At 28.2% G+C, this 22,703-nt stretch overlaps 1 protein-coding gene across 1 annotated transcript; it reads left to right on the forward strand.

Moving 5' to 3' along the window:
* Positions 1-2,761: 2,761 nt before the first annotated feature.
* LOC117171588 (signal recognition particle subunit SRP68) lies at positions 2,762-18,099 on the forward strand. The gene is made up of 3 exons (XM_033359034.1): positions 2,762-2,895; positions 9,137-9,474; positions 16,630-18,099. The coding sequence occupies exons 1-3, from the start codon at positions 2,799-2,801 to the stop codon at positions 17,908-17,910; spliced, it is 1,716 nt and encodes a 571-aa protein (XP_033214925.1). The 5' UTR covers positions 2,762-2,798; the 3' UTR covers positions 17,911-18,099.
* The last annotated feature ends 4,604 nt before the right edge of the window (positions 18,100-22,703 follow it).

The raw sequence follows: 22,703 nt of genomic DNA on the forward strand, positions 1-22,703 counted from the left end.
AGTCAAATTTGTTTGATTGATAACCTACATGTGAACTCGATGTGTCATATAAATTCAACGAATACTTCAAAACAGGCCTCCGTGAAAAGGTACCCTTTTTTGTATAAATACATCACCGTGACGATTCAGCTTTCCAGTGGGATGAATATAATTATATGAATAGTAAGAAAATATAAGATTGAATAGCAATATTATATAAGATTATATAACAGTACGGATGACTACTTTAAGTAGTAAGATCAACTAATTTATTTGTAAAATAACTAAGTTAATAGTAAGACTTACTAAGTGAAGTAGTAACGCTTACTATTTGAAGTAGTAAACACAGCTGCTTGAAAGTAGTACCTACCATCGAAAGTTGCAGCGAGAACAAATAAAGTAGTAAGGGCAACTACTACCAATCTTGCGAATAAAAGTAGTAGCCTCAACCACTTTAATAGCAGCGGCATATATTACAAACTAAACTAGTTGGGCCTACTACTTTGTTAGTTGTCCCAACCAACTAGTTTTTTCAGTGTAGAAGCGTCTTAATAATTTTGAAAGATTTTGAGAATAATTTTTTTTAAACAGTTATGAGAAAATTTTAAGCAGTTAATAATTAATTCCGAAATAATAATTTTTAATTTTAAAGATTTCAAAATTGTTAAAAAATAATATGGAAGATTTTAATAAAATTATTTCCATTTTCCGTCATTTAATTTAAAGTTAGGCAAACTTAATTTTTTAGAGTGTCAAGAGAAGGACAAATATATAGTTTAGATTCATGAGAAAATTTCAAACAATTTTTTACTAATGAGTTCTAAGAGCTCATTAAAAAAGATTCAAAAACTTTTCATATTATTTTATAAAATAAAAAAAAAGGTTAACAAGTGTTTAAAGCAATATCGTGTAAAAATAAATAATTTTATAACAAATTTGAGTAAATTTAAGAGATATTTACAAGTTTTAGCACCATTAAAAAACAATAAAAATTTATAAGATATTTTTGAACTTTTTTTAAAATTCATGATAATGATATAAATTCTTTAGGTTCCCAAAACAATTTATTAAGATTTTTTAATTTGAAAAATGAGCTTCAGCAGAAAATTCAAAAAAGATTTTAAAACATTAAATATTTACTTAAATTTTGAGAAAGAGTAGAATATTTTAAAGCAAAATGTTTTAATTTTGTACCACTAAAAAATAAAAAAAAATTAAACCAAAACATTCTATAAATATTGCAAAAATTTACAAGAATAAAGAAGATTTTTAAACTGCAAAAGATTTAAAAAAATGCAGATTGATGTGAAAGTTCTTAAACAAAAAGAAAGCCAGACGTTAAAAACGCCAACGTCTAGGCACTAATATATTTTTTTCAAATTAAAATTTGTGAAAAAAATGTGTGAAAAACTGAAAATCCATATGGTAAAGTATCACATGCCCTTAATCAGAATAACTTTGAAGGGTCTCAAGTGAAGAAATTAATGTTATTCAAGTTTTTAGGAAAATTGGGGATATTTTGAGGCAGCAGTTCAGATTTTAAATTATTTTTACTGAATTTCAAGAAAAATTCCAGTCAGATAAAAATAGTTTTAAGAATTTTATAAGTATTGTGTAGATACTTAATTCTAAAAGGGCTCGAACTTTTCCTATTATTTTGTAAGATCCCGTAAAATATATATTTTTCTTAATCTACATTTATTATTGGCGAATCAGAAATATTCACAAATATTTTATAATTTTATTCAAATTTGTGAGAAATTTTTGAAGATTTTGAGGTAAATTTTTTACACTTTAAATGATTTTTCAAAATTTTAAGAAAAATTGGATTCATTTAGAAATATGTTTAGGAATTCAAGAGGCTTTTCATAGACTTCAAATATTTTAAACCTTGGAAGCATTCCCAAAAATGTATTGAATATTTATTATTTCTTCTGAAATTATAAAATACCTAAATATCTTTTGAAAAGGCTGACATTTTTCTAATAATTTTTAAAATCCTGTAAAATAAAATATATTTTTTCAATCTTCTGCATTATTTTTTTGACACATCTTGAATATTTAAAAATCTTTCATAATTGTCTCACGAAAATGATTAAACTTATATAATTCTTTGAAAAAATGCTGATACTTCTTTCCTTGTAAATAAATTTTAAATGTGTGTAACTAAACAAATATCAAAAAAGCATTGTTGTGTTACGTCAAACTATTGTTTAAATTATTTCTATACCACACTTCATCCTGAAAATCTATTTTTATTTACAAAACGTCTGTTAAGTTTTTTAAAATAATACAAAAAAAATATTACGTAACTGCATTTAGGGTGTGGGAAGGTAAAAGTGTTTATATAACGTTACAGAATATGTGAACGCTCCATAATGATAGTACTCGTACATTTTACGATGCATTCATACAAATTAATTGTTATTAGAAAATTTAGCAAATTATAAAAATCAGTACAAAAGTAAGCGCGCGCGTGCGCGCGCACATAATGGTCTAGTGAATATAATTGCAGAAACTGGGAAAGTCACGTGGTCAACCATGTAGCATGGCATTTAAATTCTGAAAACGCACCTTTAGGTTAAAAATACTTTCGTGGTTTGTGCGCGTGTGTTAAGAGTAGCATTCCATTGATAGTCAGAATAGAATAATTCGCTATTCTTTTCAATCTGTATTCTGCACCAATAGCAAATCTCTATTTAACGCATGCGCAGTAGTTTATCAGATATCACTGAGCATATGGTGCGTGCGTGCCTTCTTTCGTGTTCGTGATTTCACCTTGTCGCTGTGGTGTTGTGGCTTAGATTGTCACTGTCATAATGGTGATGCAGGAGAAAAGTTCCGATGTATCCAACGAAAACCCGGAACATGCCAATCCAGATATTCCGAAAGAACAGAAAGGATATTCGCTGGAAAGTATCCTTTTATTCATCCAAGGTTAAGTGAATTTAAGAGATATTGAACCTTTTTTTAAAGCCATATGTTGTTTGCATAACCTCAACTTATTTTGAGACGACCTGCAGAACAAACTTTTATGGAAAGTAGATCTTTTTAAATGCTTTCGAGTTTATTTAGTTATTTTTTTCGCCTTGAGTTTATGCAAATTTTATTTTTAACATTGAAGTAATTCAATATCACGAATTAAGCTGTTTTCATAAATTGCTCTCTCTCTCTCTCTCGGTGACATGTTTTCGGCAAAATTCTTTTTGATATTTATGTCGAAATATTTTATCTCATCTTTATTTTATTTGTGAAGTGCCAAGATTTTTATTTAAAAATTAATCAAAATTTATATTATTCTTCAGACGGCTGTTTTGCATAAAGATTACGGAAATTGGTCTTGCGGCTGATGTCACGTGAAAGTCGTGCCTCCCAATTAAAAGGGGCACTGTGTAAAGAATCCCATATAAATTTCCGTTCAGTAATGCCACAATGGACAGTTTTTTTCTAAGACGGCGAAATTTTACATATTTCATCTCAATTTATAATATTTTGTAAATAATTGTTTACATCATTCTAGGAATTTTACAAAAAATGTGTAAAGTTACAGGAATCACGGGTTTTTTTATTTCTCCGATTTTAGTGTATATTAAATTCAATTTTAGTTCAACGTGTGGGCAAGCTTGAGTACACTCAAAAATATTACTGAACAATATATTTCATTTTGTAATTTTTTCCTATAATTGAAGTGGGAAAATTAGATAGTTATTGTAAATCGACAGTGATTATTAAAGAAATTTTACCATAACTGAATGAAATTTAAAATGAACGTGTAATTTTTCGCAATAATCATAGGACAGTTACTAAAATGTAACTGAAATAAAAATGGAATTTCCAAACGTTGATATGACCGACATTCCGAAATTCGTCGGCATTCGGATAGTTTCGAATTTGAAATCGTAGTGCAGTGTGTTTTACTTAAATATAATTATTTGAAGGGCTGCAATACATAACCAGATAACGAACAAAATCCGAATTTTTCGGGAAAGAGAAATAAGATTCTGTAAAATCGAAATCACCATTTAAAGATAAAACAAGAGTATTTCTAAATTGAGAAAAAATGTATGATTTAAAAATATTATCCAGTTCCGAAAAAGGAAATGTGGAAGTTTACAATCTGAAATTGACGGGAATCTAATTTTTTGTCGAAAATCGTCTTTAGATAGAGATTAAAGGTCTATTTTTCAATTTTTTTAATAAATAAGAACGTACTTCCGAAATATTGAGAGACTAAATAAGAATCCAATAAATAAATGAATAAGAATAAAAATAATAAATAAGTTTAATTATACAAATCTTATAAAAGTGGTTTTTATAGAAAATGAAGATTTTAAATTTTAGGTTGGAATTTGATTGGTACTTTGGTGCTGAAAAAAATTGCAAATATTTAAGGACTTTTTCTTTGAAAAAAAAGAATGTTGTTATTTTATTTTATTAAAAAACTTTTAGGAAGGGAAAGTTGGTTAGAAAAAGGTTTTAAAAAAACGTAAGAGACGAGCTTATTAAAAAGAAAGAAGATGGGAGATAAGTACTAAGACACAGTTCGATGGTGTTGAATTTCGAATCTTTTTATTGCTATATTAAAAATGAGCTTTTGAAAAAATCCTTTAACACAATGTTTTTTTGATTTTTGAAGAATTTTTTATGCAAAAAGCCCATTTTCTCAAAAAAGGTAGGCTATTGAGAATGGTGGTCTACCATTACGCCATCTGGCGTCGAAAACTGGAACTAGACAGAGTAGGTACAATTTTAAAGGTTTAAATTAATTTTTGCATACATGTGTTTTTACGATAGTTTTTTGAAGTATAAAACGATGATTAAATACTAAAAACAAATAGTTTTAGATAGAATTTACATCTTATAGAGTTAAAAAATACATTTTTGTCGAATAGGTTTTAAAAAAAACAATTGTTTCACTATTTCGTGTAAGTTTCAATGAATTTAAGTTTAAATAAACTTTCATTAATGTATAAAAAATATAAAGTGGAACTCTTGAAGTTCAAACTTTAAAAATTGAAGTTTAAAAGTTTTTTAATTCAATAATTTTGTATTTAAATCTGATTCAAATGCTCAATAATTTACACGTATAAAACTTTTCCAATGCTCTAAAGTCTAGATCATTTAAAGCAATTTTAAGTCAGAAACATTAAAAATTGAACGATTACGTTTTTTTTTATAAACGAACACTTCTTAAATTAAAAATTAAATTATTTATATTTTAAATGGTTAAAAAATCCTGAAAATGCTTCCAAATCTTATTCGAAATTCTTGAAACATCTGCATGTTGTTTACAATTTAGTCAATTTTTTAATTATTTTTGAAATTATTTCAGAACTTTTAAACATCCTTTAAAATGAATCCAATTTTAAAAAATGTTGTTTAATTTGGCAAAATTAAACAAATTTCCTTAAAATCTCCCTCATTTATTTTTTGATAATTTTGTAAGTCTTTCGAAATCTTTTTGAATAATCACACCAAATTATCTTTTCGAAATAAAAATCATTTTCAATTTTCATAGGAAATGTTTTTTAATCTTCTGAAGCCATTCAAAATTCTTAAAAAGCCTCTAAATTTTGTGATTTAAATCTGCCAAAATCTATATTTTGTTTTAAATTAGGCCGTGGGCTATTTACACCGAAATATTACTGCTAATAGCCGGATTTTTTCGGTACACGTGGACATTTTGTTTAAATTATTTCAAATCCTTACAAATTTTAAATTGAATGATGTAAAGATTTCGAAACACCAAATCAAACCATTCTTCGACCGACAATGCAATAATTTTTCTACAATTCATTATTTTAAATTGAATTTGATTTTTTCAATACTTCTAAATATTTCTTCACTTTCCTTGATTTTTTAAAAGAATAGTATGTATACAATTGTTATTTATACATCGAAGTTCAAAAACTTGATTTAAAAATTAAATTTTTTGCAATAGAACCATGAAAATGTAACGTTCGAAGTTTAGTTTTTAATATTTAACTACGATAACTTATTTTAAATAAACATTTAGATATTTCTAAATATTAAGTAATTCTTATTTCTCTTAATTAAAATTTTTTAAATTGAATATTTTTGACAAAAATAATATGTGAAATTTAATCAAAGCTTTTAATTGAATATATTATTTTTAATGTTATTTTAAAATTGAAAATAGTGTATAAGGTTTGAATCGGGCATTTAGATTTGTTTAACTAATTAGAATTTTCAATTGAAATAGTTTCCATAATTTTGAACGTTAGAAACTGGAAATTCTAATTTCGAATAGTCTTGTAAAATTAATGATTATTCACTTTTTCAATCCTAAAGAACAGTTCAATTTTAAAAATCATTATTGATTTATATTCACACTTGATCAACTAAAAATGTTTTTTATCTAAAATCTTCGATTTCAAACTCTTCTAATTTTTAATGGCTTAAGTCTTTAAAGCTTCGTTTTTAAATTCTTTAAAATAAAATGTACACCTAACAATTTAAATTTTAAATTTGTTAAAGTGGAAGATTTTTGTCTATAAAGTTGTAAAATTTCCGGTAAAAAAATCAATTCACTGTCATTTCCCGGTCTCATAAGATTCCCGGTCCAACGGCCACCCTACGATTGGAATTCAAATAACAATTCTAATCTAACTTTCAGATCAGTTTTTAAATAGTAAATTTACGATTATAATCTTTTGAAAATCACAATAAGTAGAACAATAATTGTTGTTTTTTTTACATTCTCATTCCTGAGAATGTAATGGAATCGTCCAAATTTTCGATCTCTGGTTTTTAACGGATCTTTACGTTTCGGCACTCACAGAATCCGAAAATCATAGAATTTTATCGGTGTTTGTATGTAGTTACCTGAATGTTGTTGCCACGCTAACTTTTGAAGGATTTGTCCAATCGAGTCCGCATTTGATGCACTTCTGAAGGTACCCAAAATGAAGGCTAAGTTCGTTAATCAGATATTTCGAACCAAAATTAAAAAATTAAGAATTTTCAAAATTTCAAAATTTTTGTTTGAAATTTTAAAAATGTTTGTCGAAGTTTCTTATAGGCGGGTGAAAGACTTGAAAATTATCTAAATAAAATTTTTTGCTTTATGAAAATTAGAAAAGTTATATACTTTTCAAAAATTTTAAAATTTTCGAAAAATATAAAAAACTATTCTTTTCATAGATCCAAAAATCTCATTCAAAATTTTCACTAGATACCAAATATATTTCAAAACTATTCTAGCCAATTTTTTCGATTAGCCCAAAATTAAAAAAATTATAGCATTTTCAAAATTTTCTAATTTCTTTTTCTTAATATTATAAAAATGTTTATCAAAGTTTCTTATAGATGGGCAACAGACTTGCAAATTATCTAAATAAAATGTTTAATTTTTATGAAAATTAAAAAAGTTATATACTTTTCAAAATTTTGAAAATTTTCAAAAAATAGAAAAATTTATTTTTTTCATAGATCCAAAAATTTCATTCAAAATTTTCACTAGATACCAAATATATTTCAAAACTATTCTAGCCGAATTTTTTGATTAGCCCAAAAAAAAATTAGATTCTGAGATTCTCGCAATGAGAATGTAATCGTCAAGGCCGTAGGTACTGTTAGTACCTTCTTTAATGACAAATTAAAAAAAAGTGTTCAGCTTCACTTAAGAGAAAAGGGAAAATGATTAAACAACTACAGCAGGGCCCTATTAGGACCAGGAAAAATAAAATGGGAAAATTATTTTGCAATATCAGAATAAGCAGTACCAGACCAAGGTACACACAAAAAATTGTAATAGACATTTGATATAATAGTTTTTAACATAGAATGTAGAAAATTTCGCATTATGGTCTGTGCACAAATGTGTGTGGCAGGTAATGCAAAGACCGGGCATGGAGCGCGAGATAAATATATTATCGAGCGCGAAGCGCGAGAACCAACATTCGCGCGCCGTAGGCGCGCTCAAACTAGCGAGCGAAGCGAGCCACGCGCTTTGAGAATGTGCCCGCGAAGCGTGCGGATTTTTTTTCTTTTTTTAGAAAAATATTTCTAACAACAAATATTTTTTTACTTTAAATAATGTAAATTCCATCTACATCCCTTTGTTTTCGATAATTCTTATTTTTAGTATCCAGAAAATACTTGAAACACCACAACAATAATCGTTAAAACACTTTTATGCACAAATTAAAATGCATCTTTAAAATTATACTAATTCTTTCTAGTCTGGATTTTTGTCACCAGGTGGTGTATCGCAGTTCAGCCATTCCTAATCTAGTTCACTTAATTTAACTGAACTAGATAGCTAGATAAACTAGATAACTTCGTAATATTTTTTAATTATCAAATATAGTCGGACTTTCATTTGAGCTCGAATTTTTAATTGTTATTTCCTACTAAAAAATCTTGAATATTAAATTATATGGGATACTTTTTTTAATTTCTGTCAAAAATTACGATTCGAGATAGAATGGGAACTATTTCTGGGCTTCCACATAAGTTATTATATGGATTCCTTGATAGAAACCTATGAATTTCTTCTACGTGAAATCCCAGATGGGAGTGTATATTTTCTTCAAATGGAATGTTTTAAAAGTCTTAGGTAGTTAGGTATAAATTCAGAAATCCTAAAAAACCTAATATCAATTTATTACGCACCCAAATTCTTCTGAAAATAACAACTTTGAAAACAGTTTGTTATTGCAAGCGGTCAGATGCCGCTAACGAAAATCTGTACTATACGAAAATGTGCAAATATTATTTTGAAGTTTTTTGATTCTAATCATTTCAGCTAAAGTTACTTTTTGCTCCTTACTGTGAAAATCTTTTACAGGGTCCTTCAAATAATGGTATTATTTAATTCGAATAATAGTGTAGACAAAATGTTTCGCGTGTACAATATTAAAAACTTAAAAGTTCAAACAAAATTTGTTAACTAATGCTATCTCTTTCGCAAGTTTCCTTTTTGAAAATCTTTCGAGAACAGTTTACGATTTCAAAAGGTTTACAAATTTTAGATGCATTTTTTAGAATATTGCTTAGCTCTCATTTGATGTAACTCTGAAATAAACATTTTAAAAAACAGAGGAGTAAAGGTTGAATATTTACAATTTGATTGAAAAATTCTATTCGTGCATACTCGTAATTGTTGATCTATGATTCCTTAACGAATATACAGTCCTCAAAATCATAAAGGAAGCACAACAGCAACATGGTTTACGGCACAGCGATTACCAGCGGTACAGGGGTTACTGTTCGAGGCGTCTGCGACGTCTTCGAAAAGTACTGAAGATTCCTCAAGGTGATAGACGGCACTTCAAACGACGTGATGTCCATACTGCAATGGTCAGCGATGACAAATTTCTACAAGTTCCTCTTGTAATGGCTGAACGAGCTTGGAGTTACGCTATGCAGTTGCGTCAAGAATCCAACACCGAGCCTAGAAAAAAGTTCCACTTGATTTCTCGATTGAGAAAAGCTGCAATTTATTCTCTTCAGTTGCAAGAATTAATAGAGGTAAGCATATCTGAGGCCGAAGTGGAGTTACTTTTTAGTAATTTCGTTAATTTCTTTGATTGATTATTTTTTAGGTAGGGTCGACAAATCATTTGGTTTTATTTTTACATTTACATGGTCTAGTGGACTGGGACGTCGGGAATAACCCGGGCATTTTATTTCACACTTTCTTCTACACATACAAGTATACTATACAGTACCAATTTTAAGTTATTTCAATGTTAACAATATGACTTAAATAGTTTTCTTTTGAATATATTAAAAGCCATCCGAATTTTATACAAAATGCATCAGGATGAAGGCACTGTTTAAATTTTCAAAGGAGATACTTAAATAAGAGTGGAAATTTGAGTGTTTTCTTAAATTTTAAATAAAATTATAATGTAATAAGTATTGGGCAACGTTTGAACAAAAAAGTTGGAAAATTCGAAGGTACTGCCCACTGCAAAAAATGTGTCACGAGAGTTGAAAACGGCCGTGCGGCGGCGCTAATAGTAACTTTGTTCTAAATCACGACAAAATTTTTAATTGACAGAAAATAAAATCCCGAATTAAAAAATATCCGCAACAAAAATTCACCGACTGCAAGACCGTATTTTAAAATAAACGAATTATTAAATTCCCACAAATATTTCAATACTCGAAATTTAGAACGGCTAAACATAATTAATTGATTATTAATTTATGAGATATTAATAGAATTATAAATAAGGCAACCCATTTAATGAATCATTAATTAATTATTTATTAATTATTTTCTGCAAATTTTAAATTTCATCAAACTTAAATTTCAGCAATAGAAATATTTTTGGGAATTTAACAATTCATTTATTTTATAATTCCACAATTTTTCTTGCTAATTTATGATTTTGCTACTCATTTTTTCGTTAGTTAGTGTTAGTCCCGGATATTCAAACACTTTTAAATATAGTGATGAAGAACTAATTTTTTTATATTGCGGTTTTAAAATATGATGCTACCATATAATCAATATAATTATTATATCTATAGATGACAAACAAGGAACATGATAAATCCTGAAATATTGTTTTCTTTTACAATGAAATAACGAACTCTTAAAAGTGATTTTTTTTAATCAATTGGACCTTCTAACAAAGCTAAAATACTTTAACATTTGTATGTCACTCTTAAAGAAATACCATTAACGAATATTTTTTATCTTTGACAACACTCAAATTAATCGAAAATTATTTTTCGAAGTGCTATAGTAAGTCCATGTTGAAAATAAATTCTGAGAATTGAGAACAAGGAAGTATTATTACCTTGTTTTTAAATTTATGTAAATATAATTTTCATAAGATTCTTGAGAAATTTAAAAGATTTTTCAATATTTCAGGCTTTTGAAGGCTTAGAAGGAATCAAGAAATATTTAATCAATTTTCGAAGATATTTCCGAGTTTTCAAATATTTGTAATCTACTTAAAACTGACACGAAAACATTTTACAATCTTCTAAATTTGCCCAGTAATTTAAAGAAAATTTGTTTATTCTCTTGAAAACTTTCGAAATTCATTTAAATTCTACTAAATATTTCTTGAATTTACCCGATTTTTGTTCGTTTTTATTTTGCAATCTTACCAAATTGAAAAATTTTGCTATAAAATCTTTTAAATTATTTATAGAAATTTTAGGAAACCATTTTTGATGTTTAAAAACCTTTTTGAATTTTTTTTTCAATCTTGTCAGACCTTCCAAACCTTCTAATTTCTAAAAGTTATTCAAATTTTTCCTGTATTTTTTTTGTTTATTCTGCAAAATTAAAAAATGGCCTTAAAATCTTTCCGATTCTTCTTTGACTATATTTGAAATCTTCTAAAATCTTTTTAAACAATCTCTTCAAATTAATTTTTCCAAATAAAAAATTATTTTAATTTCTGTTAGGAACCTGAAAAAATGTCTTTAATTTTCGTGAAACTTTCCAAATTCTTAAAAAATCTATACAATTTTAAATTATTTTTTTATTATTTCAACACTTTTCAATATCTCGAGGAGTCCTAACGATAGGATGCTAATGCACGCTTTCGACTAGATGATACTTAACCAAAAATATAAATAATAAAAAGCTAACCGAGAAATTAGCGTTAGAAAGTTTCAGCTCGCGAATTTGAGCAAGATGAAGCTAGGAGTTGGCCAAAACTGAAAGATGCTCGCTTACTCCATCGAATCATGAAAGTGCTATCTCGGGCGAGAAAAGCATGAAGATAGAATAGGTAGATAGCCCGAGATAGATCTTGCATGACTGGATGAAGCGAGCTTTTTATTATTTATATTTTTGGTTAAGTACCGCCAAGTCGTGGCGTGTGCGTTGGCATCCTACCGTTAGGACGCCTCGATCTCTTAAACTTACTCAAATTTTTTCTAAAATTATGTAATATGACAAAAATGCAAAATTTTGCTTTAAAATATTTTACACTTAAAAATTTTTTAGGAAATAATTCAAAATGTTTTGTGATCTTTTTTCGATTTTCTCTTGAAATTCTTTACAAAACAATCATTTAAAAATTTCCCATTAATTTTAAGAACTTTTTATCACACCATGACAAAATTCAGTTTACCTAACAAATTGGTAAACCTTGAAAATTAAAAAAAACATGGTCTCAAATGTTGCATATTTTTGTAGTCCACATTTTAAAATCTTTAAAACTTAAAATTGTTCTTTTAAAATAAAACCGAAACGATTTCTCCTCTGATTTTTCATAATTATTAAAAAGCTTCTAACTATTTTATTCGGGTCTTCGGGTTTTCTCTCAGTTCACATTTATAACCTGATTGTCACACCGGAGCGATTAAGATCAGTTTAATTAATGGAAATGATTCGATAAAAAAATAGAAAAACACTATTAGAAAAATACACTGTGTCATTTTCACGATACATATAACAGTCAAAACAACTAGAACAAAGTTACTACTTGCGCCGCACAGTGGGGTATTTTGGATTTGTTTGTGCAAAAAATCGACGACTCATCAATTTTCAACCGAATTGAATTTTTGTTTTTTTAAAATACTCGTGAATAAATTTACTGTCGGATAAATTCGCCACCATTACGGTTTGAATCGTCAGTACGTCAAAAAAAAACGTCGACCAACGTCGGCAATCGTCGGCCGATTTTTAGGATATTCAGATGTGAGTAATATTTGGTAATTCTTACAAACAATGCTTCATGCTCATTGTTATTTATGTTTTCAACTATTGCAAATGCAAACCTTTTTATTCTCATTCTATTTTTGCAATAAAAGTTTTAAATAATAGTTAATAAACGTTCATAACGTTAATACTTTCATTTTCAAATTATTCAACCGAGAAACGTTTATTCTGAAGAGATCAATCAAAGAGTATTTTATAGAATTTTAAATCTTTTTTCTTACAGTTTTTATGTTTATTTTAATAAAAACTGTAAGAAAAAAAGATTTAAAATTCTATAAAACACTCTTTCGTTGATTTCTCCCGAATAAACGTTTCTCGGTCGAATAATTTAAAAATGAAAGTATTAACGTTATGAACATTTATTAACTATTATCTAAAACTTGTATTGCAAAAATAGAATGAGAATATAAAGGTTTGCAGCTATTGGTTGAAAACATAGACTGCAATGAGCATGAAGCATTGTTTGTACGAATTACCAAATATTACTGACACCTGAATAGTCTAAAAATCGGCCGACAACTGCCGACGTTGGTCGATGTTTTTTTTGACGTACTGACGATTCAAACCGTAATAGTGGCGAATCTATCCGACAGTAAATTTATTCACGAGTATTTTAAAAAAACAAAAATTCATTTCGGTTCAAAATTGACGAGTCGTCGATTTTTTGCACGAACAAATCCAAAATACCCCACTGTGTGTCGCAGGGTCGTTTTTAACACATGGGCCATTTTCAACTCTCGGTGACAGGAGGTTGGTTAGCCCTGAAGAAGTGAACTTCAGTGTTAAAGAAATTTCGGAAAGGTTCGTAGTTTTGCACATGATTCAAACCCGAAACACCTTTTTTATTTTATTTTCTTTATCATTATAACTTTAAACACGTTCATAAAAACAAAATTTTTCACAATAATTCTGATAAGCTCATGTGATTCCGAGCCGAAATTAATAATCCAAAGAACATTAAAAACTGTTTATTATATTTAATTAAATTTTAATTTTAAGAAAAAATTAAAATTTGTACTAATTTTTGTAATATTTTCCTTAAAGATTGACAAAATTTATTCATCCTCTCGTGTTCCATCTAGAATATCGACAACTTTCAAATTATTTAAGAGAAAAAATTTTATTCGCATATAATTAACATTAAAAGAACTGATTCAGAATTTTTTCAACGGATCACTAAAATTACATAGATCTTTTTTTTTTTACCGTTAATAAATTTTTTCAATGGTATTGAACATACTCAACATGAATGCAGATGCAGTTCGCGAAAATTAAAAAAAAATAATATCCGTTATTAAAGTTTGTAGACAATTTTTTGAAACAAATTTACTACAATTGTTCTAATGAACCAAATTCTCTCATTTCATCTTCATTTGTGGTGATATTCCCCGATTCGAAATATTGCATTTTAGTGAATTGTTTATGAGTTTGTTTATAATAAATTGAAGTAAAAAGATCTTAATCTTATTTCGACTTGAAAAACCCCACAAATACTTATTTTGTTTCTTAAAAATATGCCGTTGATAAAAAAAAAGATGGCCCGCAGTTTACAAAAAAGTTCTTAAAACTTTTTTCTAGTCGCGGAAGGGTTGGTCAACGAAAATTGGAGTGATGTGTATCAAAACTTCATCCAAAAATATTTGTGCGATTCGTGCAGACGATCGATGCTGATATCAAAATCCCTTAAACAACTGCATGTTAAAAATATTGATATTCTCCAAATCGATATAAAAAATAATTTGTATCAATCACTATCAATGTTCGGATGTTCTTTAGCAATCATAGATGAACAGGCGGTGTTATACTCGTGAGTGGTAATGTATTTTCGATTAATATTTATCACAAATCAGTCTGTGATTAAGGATAAGTTTGGTTCGTGTGAATAAATAATGGTCAAAGCCTCGTTAAATTGGCGAATGAAAAACAAGTGGTTCTAAAATGATATTTATTATAGATTTTGACAAATATATTCTCCATCAGCAGAAAATATTTAAACATTTTTTTCGGTGAAAAATATTGAACGAAATGGCAAAAAAAATTAACGATGTTTTAATATTGATTTCTAGGACGTGGGTGACTTTTTTTTGATAAAGGCGATATTTTTCGACTTAATAAAAAAAGATACTAATGGAATTATTTTCATTTTTATCACTTATTAGCTCTACCTATTTTGCATTTAAATCACATTTTGAAATCCAACAGTTTCTACTTGCGTGAATTCATATTTAGAGTTTTAATTTTATTTAAAAAGCTTTAACAATAGAACATTATGAGTACGAAAACGTTTCAAATCGATTATAAAGAAAAAATAATTTTATGTTTCATTTATATAGTCTCAATAATTGAGTAATGTTAAGTTTCAATTCTTGAAAATTACTGTTCATGAAGTTTTGAATATTTGAATTACAATTGAGTTTAAGATTAATTAAAAAAAAATATTATTAATTCAAAGAAAAGTGCAAGTAGAAATATAGATTACTTTTACAATTAAATTAGGTAAATCTCAACACGTAATTAAGTTTTCTTCCAAAATCATACTTTCTTGCTTTTTTACACCCATTTCAGTGAAAAAATGAGGGGTTTTGACATTTTTTACTGTAACATTTAGTATTTAAATGTATTCAAACTAATAAAAATATTCTATTTTTTAAACAATTAAGCGGTCAATATAAGATTTTGACAAGTATTTAATAATTGGAATTTTATTATAAAAATTTTAAAAATAGTAAGAATCTGCAAATGTTATTATTTCCTGTTAAATAGTTTTTTTTAAAGACATAATGGAAAATATGCATTTTAGGTGTTTTTACTAACGAATTATGTAATACATATAACTATGTAATGTAACTATACAATAATTATGTAATAATTACATAGTTTTTATTATGAATGATGAATTGAAATATCTTCGCAATTAACAAGATTTTATAGAAAAATATGTTTGTGTTTCGAATTCATGGAATCAGGTTTTAATACAATAATGGAAGAGAATATTTTTCGAATTTGCAAACATTTCATTTTACAGAAAATAACGACTTCAAATGTATTCCAATTTTAAAAACTTTAAAATTAAAGTAACACAACAGGCAATTAATTTCAAAATTAAGGTAAATTCTAAAATCGGAGATAAATATCACGGTTCTTCACTTTTTTTGATTACAACTCATGCAAAGAATATCTCTGAATTTCTTAGTAAAAAACATCTGAAACCGTAAAGTCTACCGAATTTAAAGATATGATCACTTTTGTCCTAAAAATTTTGTGTCAATAGTTAAAGGGCAAAAAATATTTTTAAAAAACAGAGGTTTTCGACCTATTTTTTCAATCGTCGACTTTCACCTGTTCCCAGAAAACAGTTGTCTTTAGGAAAAATGGAGCAGACTTTCGGTGGGGCGCAGATTGTGAAATAGGTGGGGCACGAATAAAACACGAACAATGGCAATGAAAAGGAACAAATCTCTCGCCCTTAAAAATAGATATAGAATAGAATTAGCTCGCATGTTGCTTTCTTCTATTAGTAGAAACTTTTAAAAATATTCGGAAGAATAAAAAAGGTGGCTTTAGTGTGACGAACTGTGCCCCGCCTTGATATATTTTTTTATTTAGTACTTATGAAACTTTTTAATTACATATCGTAGAGGGATAATTAAAAAAAGAATTTAATGTTCGAGTTTTAAACTCTATAACACACTTAATTATAAATGTTGTTAGTGTTTATATTATTTTTATCCTGCCTTAAAAATTCGGTAGCGCTAGCGATTTTTATGCTCCAAATTTCTATAGTTTGAATTGTATATACATCTTTTTACAGCAAAGTAATAAACAGGGCGGGAAATATAGGATTTGTAGATTATGTAAATAAACATTTATCTGGGAAAAAGTTTCTACAATGAAATAATAGAAGAATTTGTGGCCCAAATATAACATTTTTAACATTAATTAAGGGTAAACTAATCTAATGAAATAAACGACAAAACATTTTCTTTCAGAGCGTGAATTGTGATGCACGTACAAAACTAGAAGCACAGGCCTATGTCGCTTGGATCCACGGGTCACTGCATTTCGAGCTCCAGTTATGGAATGCCGCAATGGAGAATCTGAAGAAAGCTCAAGTAGTCTACGAGAATTTAGCTGCTGCTCTACCAGAAGTGGAGCAGATAATGTATAAGGCTCGTGTGGAAGAGCTCGCACCTAGTCTGAGATACTGCGCTTACAATATCGGCGATACATCCGCCATCGATGACCTGATGCAAATGCGTGGTCAGTTGAGCGGAGAATTATTAGCCAGCTTAGATGCTGTGATAGCTCAAACGCGAGAGAAGCAAACTAATTCCGAGGAAGTCGTATGGCGCGGAAAATCCTGCGGCTCGATTCCTTCGAGTGCCGCTGCCATGCTGATGGCTGACTCACAACTAAACCAGACCCTGGACAAAGCCAGTGATCAACAAGCTAAGATCGATCTTCTACAGGCTTCTCTGCGAGACTACAAAGAGAAAATCAACAACGTTCGCGAAATTTTCAAGGCCGAACTGAAGATGAAGGATCAAGCGACTGCGCCTCAGAATTTGGTGGCGTATCTGCAGTACATCAGGCTTTCAAGAACTCTGGAACGCAATCTAGCAATGGTGAAGAAGGAAGAGTCCGAAAAGGCAAAGCCATCGAGTATCGTTCGACTTTACGAAGCCGCACTTCACAATTTAGTGGAGATATCGCAGCTTCAGGATGATGAAGAGTTCTTGCAAGAACAGGAGGCGAAGACTAAATCCTATCGAGCATTCAGATGTTTCTACATGGCTCAATCCCTTGCCAATGTTCATAGATGGCGAGATGCTATGGTTTTGTATCAAAGATCCCTGCAGCATGCTCAAGACGCTCTTAAGTGTGGTTCGATTCTGCAGAAGGATCTGAAAGAATCTTTGAAGCAGTTGGAGAGCTCAATTGAAGGCGCGCAATATGCGGCTCACGCTCATAGTGTTCTGGAAGAGGGTCAAGAAGAAGATTTTACTATGAATAAACAATTCAAGACTAAGAAACCTCTGTCGGAACGACTACATGAGTACAGAGAAGATCCTTCGTTACTCAGCAAGCAACCTAACGTTTACAAACTGCCACCGCCAATGCAAAGCATTCCTTGCAAACCTCTGTTTTTTGATTTGGCGTTTAACATGGTCGAATTTCCTGATTTGTCTAACAAGTTGCAGGACCAGGGAAAGAAAGCACAGGGTCTTACTGGCCTTGTCAAAGGTCTTTGGGGCTGGGGAAATAAATAAATTGTTTATTTGTTAGATTATGATTTTACTGCATTTATGAGAATTGTGACAGTTTATAAAACTTGGGTTTGAATTGTAACATTGTGAGTGAAGCCAAGAGATTCTGAAATTGAGACAATGATTAGCCAGACATTTCTGGAGAATGATTTATACCAATTATTTACTCAAATATAAAGGTTGTAATGAGAATTAAGTTGCTTAAATATCCAGCTCTTTCAGCTAATTATATATAGTTAGTTTTCGAATAATCTGCTGAGAATGTCAGATTTAAAATATTCTTATAATTTTGAGGTTTCAGGTTTAAATTGATTAGCTCACAATTAAAAAAATTATAGCATTTTAAAAAGGTTCAAATTTTTTTTTCTTCTTCAAATTATAGACATTTTTGTCAACGTTTCTTATAGATGGGTAAAGGACCTGCAAATTATCTAAATAACATTTTTTATTTTGATGGAAATTAGACAATTTATGTACTTTTCAAAATTTGGAAAATTTTCAAAAAATAGAAAAAATTATTTTTTTCATACATCAAAAAATTTCATTCAAAATTTTCACTATATATCAAATATATTTAAAAACTATTTAAGCCGAATTTTCGATTAGCTCACAATTAAAAAAATTAGAGCATTTTAAAAATTAAATGGAAACATTTGAAAATTCAAATTTTTTTTTCTTCGAATTATAAACATTTTTGTCAACGTTTCTTATAGATGGGTAAAAGACTTGAAAATTATCTCAATAAATTTTTTTTTATGAAAATTAGAAAAGTTATATACTTTTCAAAATTTTGAAAATTTTCAAAAAATAGAAAAAATTATTTTTTTCATAGATCCAAAAATTTCATTCAAAATTTTCACTAGGTACCAAGTATATTTAAAAACTATTTAAGCCTAATTTTTCGATTAGCTCACAATTTAAAAAATTAGAGCATTTTAAAAATGTTCTATTTTTTTTTTAAATTATAGAGATTTTTGTCAAAGTTTCTTATAGATGGGTAAAAGACTTGCAAATTATCGAAATATGATTTTTTATTTTGATGAAAATTAGAAAAGTTATGTACTTTTGAAAATTCTGAAAAATTTCAAAAAATAGAAAAAATTATTTTTTTCATAGATCCAAAAATTTCATTCAAAATTTTCACTAGATACCAAGTATATTTAAAAACTATTTAAGCCGAATTTTTCTATTAGCTCACAATTTAAAAAATTAGAGCATTTTCAAAATTTTCAAATTTTGTTTTTTCAAATTATAGAAATTTTTGTCAAAGTTTTTTATAGATGGGTAAAAGACTTGCAAATTATCGAAATAAAATTTTTTATTTTTATGAAAATTAGAAAAGTTCTATACTTTTGAAAATGTTCAGAAAAACAGAAAAAAATATTTTTCTGAAAGATTAGGAAATTTCATTTCAATTCATCACTCTATGTCAAATATATTTAGAAACCATGTCAGTTAAATTTTTCGGTTATACAAAAATTCAAAAAGTTTGAGCTCTTTCAAAATTTGAATAAAATTTTTATTAATTTTTGTCAAATTTTTTGGTACGCATCAAAAAGACTTGCAAATTATCCTAATGACATTTTTAAATTCGATAAAACTTCAAAAAGTTATATGCTTTTCAACATTTTGAAAACTTTCACAAAAAAGAAATTTTTTTTTAATAGGTAACACAAGTTATTGAGCGCGAGTTTCGTAATGAGAATGTCATCGTCAAAGCCGTAGGTGCTTTGAGAACTTTCTTTAAAAACAAATCGAAAAACATTTCAGTTACAATTGACGGTTGTAATTCCTCGGAATTACAACCATTTCGTGAAGACACATTTGACTTATAATTTAAGTTCTAATTATATAAATTTACAATTTCTTGTTTAAATATGAAATAAGAGGATCATTTTATATATTATAACTACATTTTCAATTTTTGTACAATTGAATATTATAAGAGGAATGTTGAGAAGTCTTCATGAATTTTACAAAGTGTTTGCATATTTAACAATTTTGACCAATTCACTTAATGAATCTGTCATCAGAAATGAGGAGTTTTTAACAAATATTTTATTTTGTGAATATAATCGTTGAAGTGGAGATGAAACCAATTTTTGTCACTACTCAAGTTTGATAATCGAATTGATGATATTCTAAATATACCGAAACAATAATTTTCTGAACTTTTCCAAAAAATGGTTTTGCTACGTTTCGTTCGCTTACTCGTAAATTACACCCATTTGATTTATTGTAATTTATGGGAATTATATATTGAATACTAAGAAATTGAAAAAATTCCCTATTAATCAATAAAGTGACTGTAGAATCTGAAGAAACCCTATGGGAGTAGTTTATGTGGTAGGTGCGTAAAACTGCATTTCTTAGGTGAGGTGGATTTTTTCATCAGGAGCAGTGAAGCAATCTTTTTCCTTCAAACAACATTCTTAAAGACCAACAGTTCTCGCATTCAAATTGAAATTTCAAACTCAAAAAATGTACAAGACCATCATTTATGGGTGAGGCAGGTAAGGATTCGAAATCTCACCTTAAACACTTTATGTCTGCACGGAGAGAAATTTCAATAGATTAATTCACGAAGCACATGATTTTAAAGCTACGATTTTTACATGCTTCAAAGTTTCGGACTGTATGATCTAAAAGCATAGAATTCGTGACCTTTTATAGTGGATTTTGTAGTGGGCCATGCCAGAAACCATGCACAAATCCAGATTACACTGTATTCTCCTATTAGATCATCACTTAACATCCTAAGGATCAATTCTACATTTAAGATTTACCTAAGTTTGTTTCTTGTATAACACAAAGTGTGGCCGCTCAACCGGGAATTTGTTGAGACCGGGAATTGACAGTGAATTGATTTTTTTACCGGGAATTTTACAAATTTTAGCAGGGAAATTTGTCCAAGTTCTGTTTTAATAATTTTTTAAATAATTAGTTGAATTTTCATCTTCTTTAATTATGACATTCAGTTTATAATGCGTAATTTCGAAAATCTTACTTCACAGAATTTTCCATTTTAGATTTTTATTTTTAAGGGTGCACATTTAATTTAAAGAATTTGAAAATGCAGTCTTGGAAGACTTTAACAATTAAAAATTAAATTAAAATTAATTAATTAACTGTAAATATAAATTAATTAATCATTTTAAAAATTGAACTGTACTTGAAGTATCAAAAAGTGAACATTAATTGATTTGTTAAGACTATTTTAAATCCTTTTAAAATTTAAGAATTTCCAGAGTTTATCGTTAGAAATTAAACTGGTTTAATTCAAAAGCCTTAGTCGTAAACAATGTAAATAATTGTAAACTGAATTGTTTGAATTAGAAAGCCTTCCATCTTTGAAATTTCAAGGAGCTTTTAAACTTTTAACGTAACGTTTTTAATATTGTTCTTTTTAAAACATAATTGATTTGCAAGTGAAATTGTTGAATTTTGATGTATAAATAACAATTGAACACTTATTATTTGTAGAACAATTTGAGTAGTTTTTATTCATATTTAGAGGTTTTCAACAGATTCAAAATTGATTTTAAACTTGAAATAATTTCAAATAATTTAGAAAAAGTGTGTATTCCGAGAAAATTCGGCTATTCGTACCAAAATTCTAGTGCAAATAGTCATGGCCTAATTTAAAACGAAATGTATATTTTCCCATATTTTGAACAAAAAATGCAAAGTTTTTAAGAATTGTAAAAGGCTTCAAAAGAATAAAGAAATTTTCTTAAGATTGCAAGGAAAACTAAAAATGATTTTTTATTTTGAAAAATGATTTGAAATTCGAATCTTTTTAAACGATTTAAATTGAAATAATTCAACTTATAATTTAAAATTATACGATTGAAAAGTGTTAGTACTTTTCGTTTGACATAGGTGTACGTTATTGAGCATTTTATACAACATTTTTTAATTAAAACACTTTAAACTTCAATTTTAAAAGTTTCAAAATTAATAGTAGTTCGATCTTGAGTGCTTTAATTTGCAGTTTATTTTTCATTATAATTTAAATGGAAAAATAGCTTCAGAGTTCGAATTTTTAAATTTAATTGACAGTGAAAAATGTTTGCTAACCAGGAAATGACCGGGAATTTTGTTCTTCGATTAAAATATCCACGTGGCCGTTTTAATCGTATTAACTATTCCTAATGGAATAGTTAACAGCCCTCGGCTGTTAAAAGGAATACTAATAAAAGTACCTCCTGGTAGACTCGAACTGGTGCTGCGTAACACATGATTCCTTAAATCCATCATGTCAAAACATCGTACTTAAAATAATCGTCTTAAAATGCGGTTTTATCTAGAATTTGTGGCGTAGCAAATGGTCTCAGAAAATCCCTAAACTATCTTGCATATACTGCATTTTCGCTGTTTGAATGCTTTCTTTAATACTGATTTCGTTGTTAAATTAGGAAAAAAATAATACCAACTCTGGTGGACCGAATGCACGGAAAGGATACGCTACAGCGTACCCTTATAGTATCCACATAGTATCCCTTCCGTATCGTGCAACAAAAACTAAAAAAAAAGAAAAGTGAGATGAACCTTCAATTCAGTGCAATTCGGATTCTACGCTAAATTGTCCAGGAGAAGGTCACGAAATAATTTGTAATAGTTTTTTTTTTGCAGCGTTAATAAATTTAAAGAAATACAATACGCGCCCCAAATATGACCCAAAAATAAAAAACCTACATATTTTTTTAATTTTTTAGCAATTTCCGTCGTATTTTCCACACAAATAACTACTAATGAGCAATTTGAATATTTACCATAACTTTTTAAGCAATTCA

The sequence above is a fragment of the Belonocnema kinseyi genome, chromosome 4 (genome assembly GCF_010883055.1).
Source record: "Belonocnema kinseyi isolate 2016_QV_RU_SX_M_011 chromosome 4, B_treatae_v1, whole genome shotgun sequence".
NCBI lineage: Eukaryota > Metazoa > Arthropoda > Insecta > Hymenoptera > Cynipidae > Belonocnema > Belonocnema kinseyi.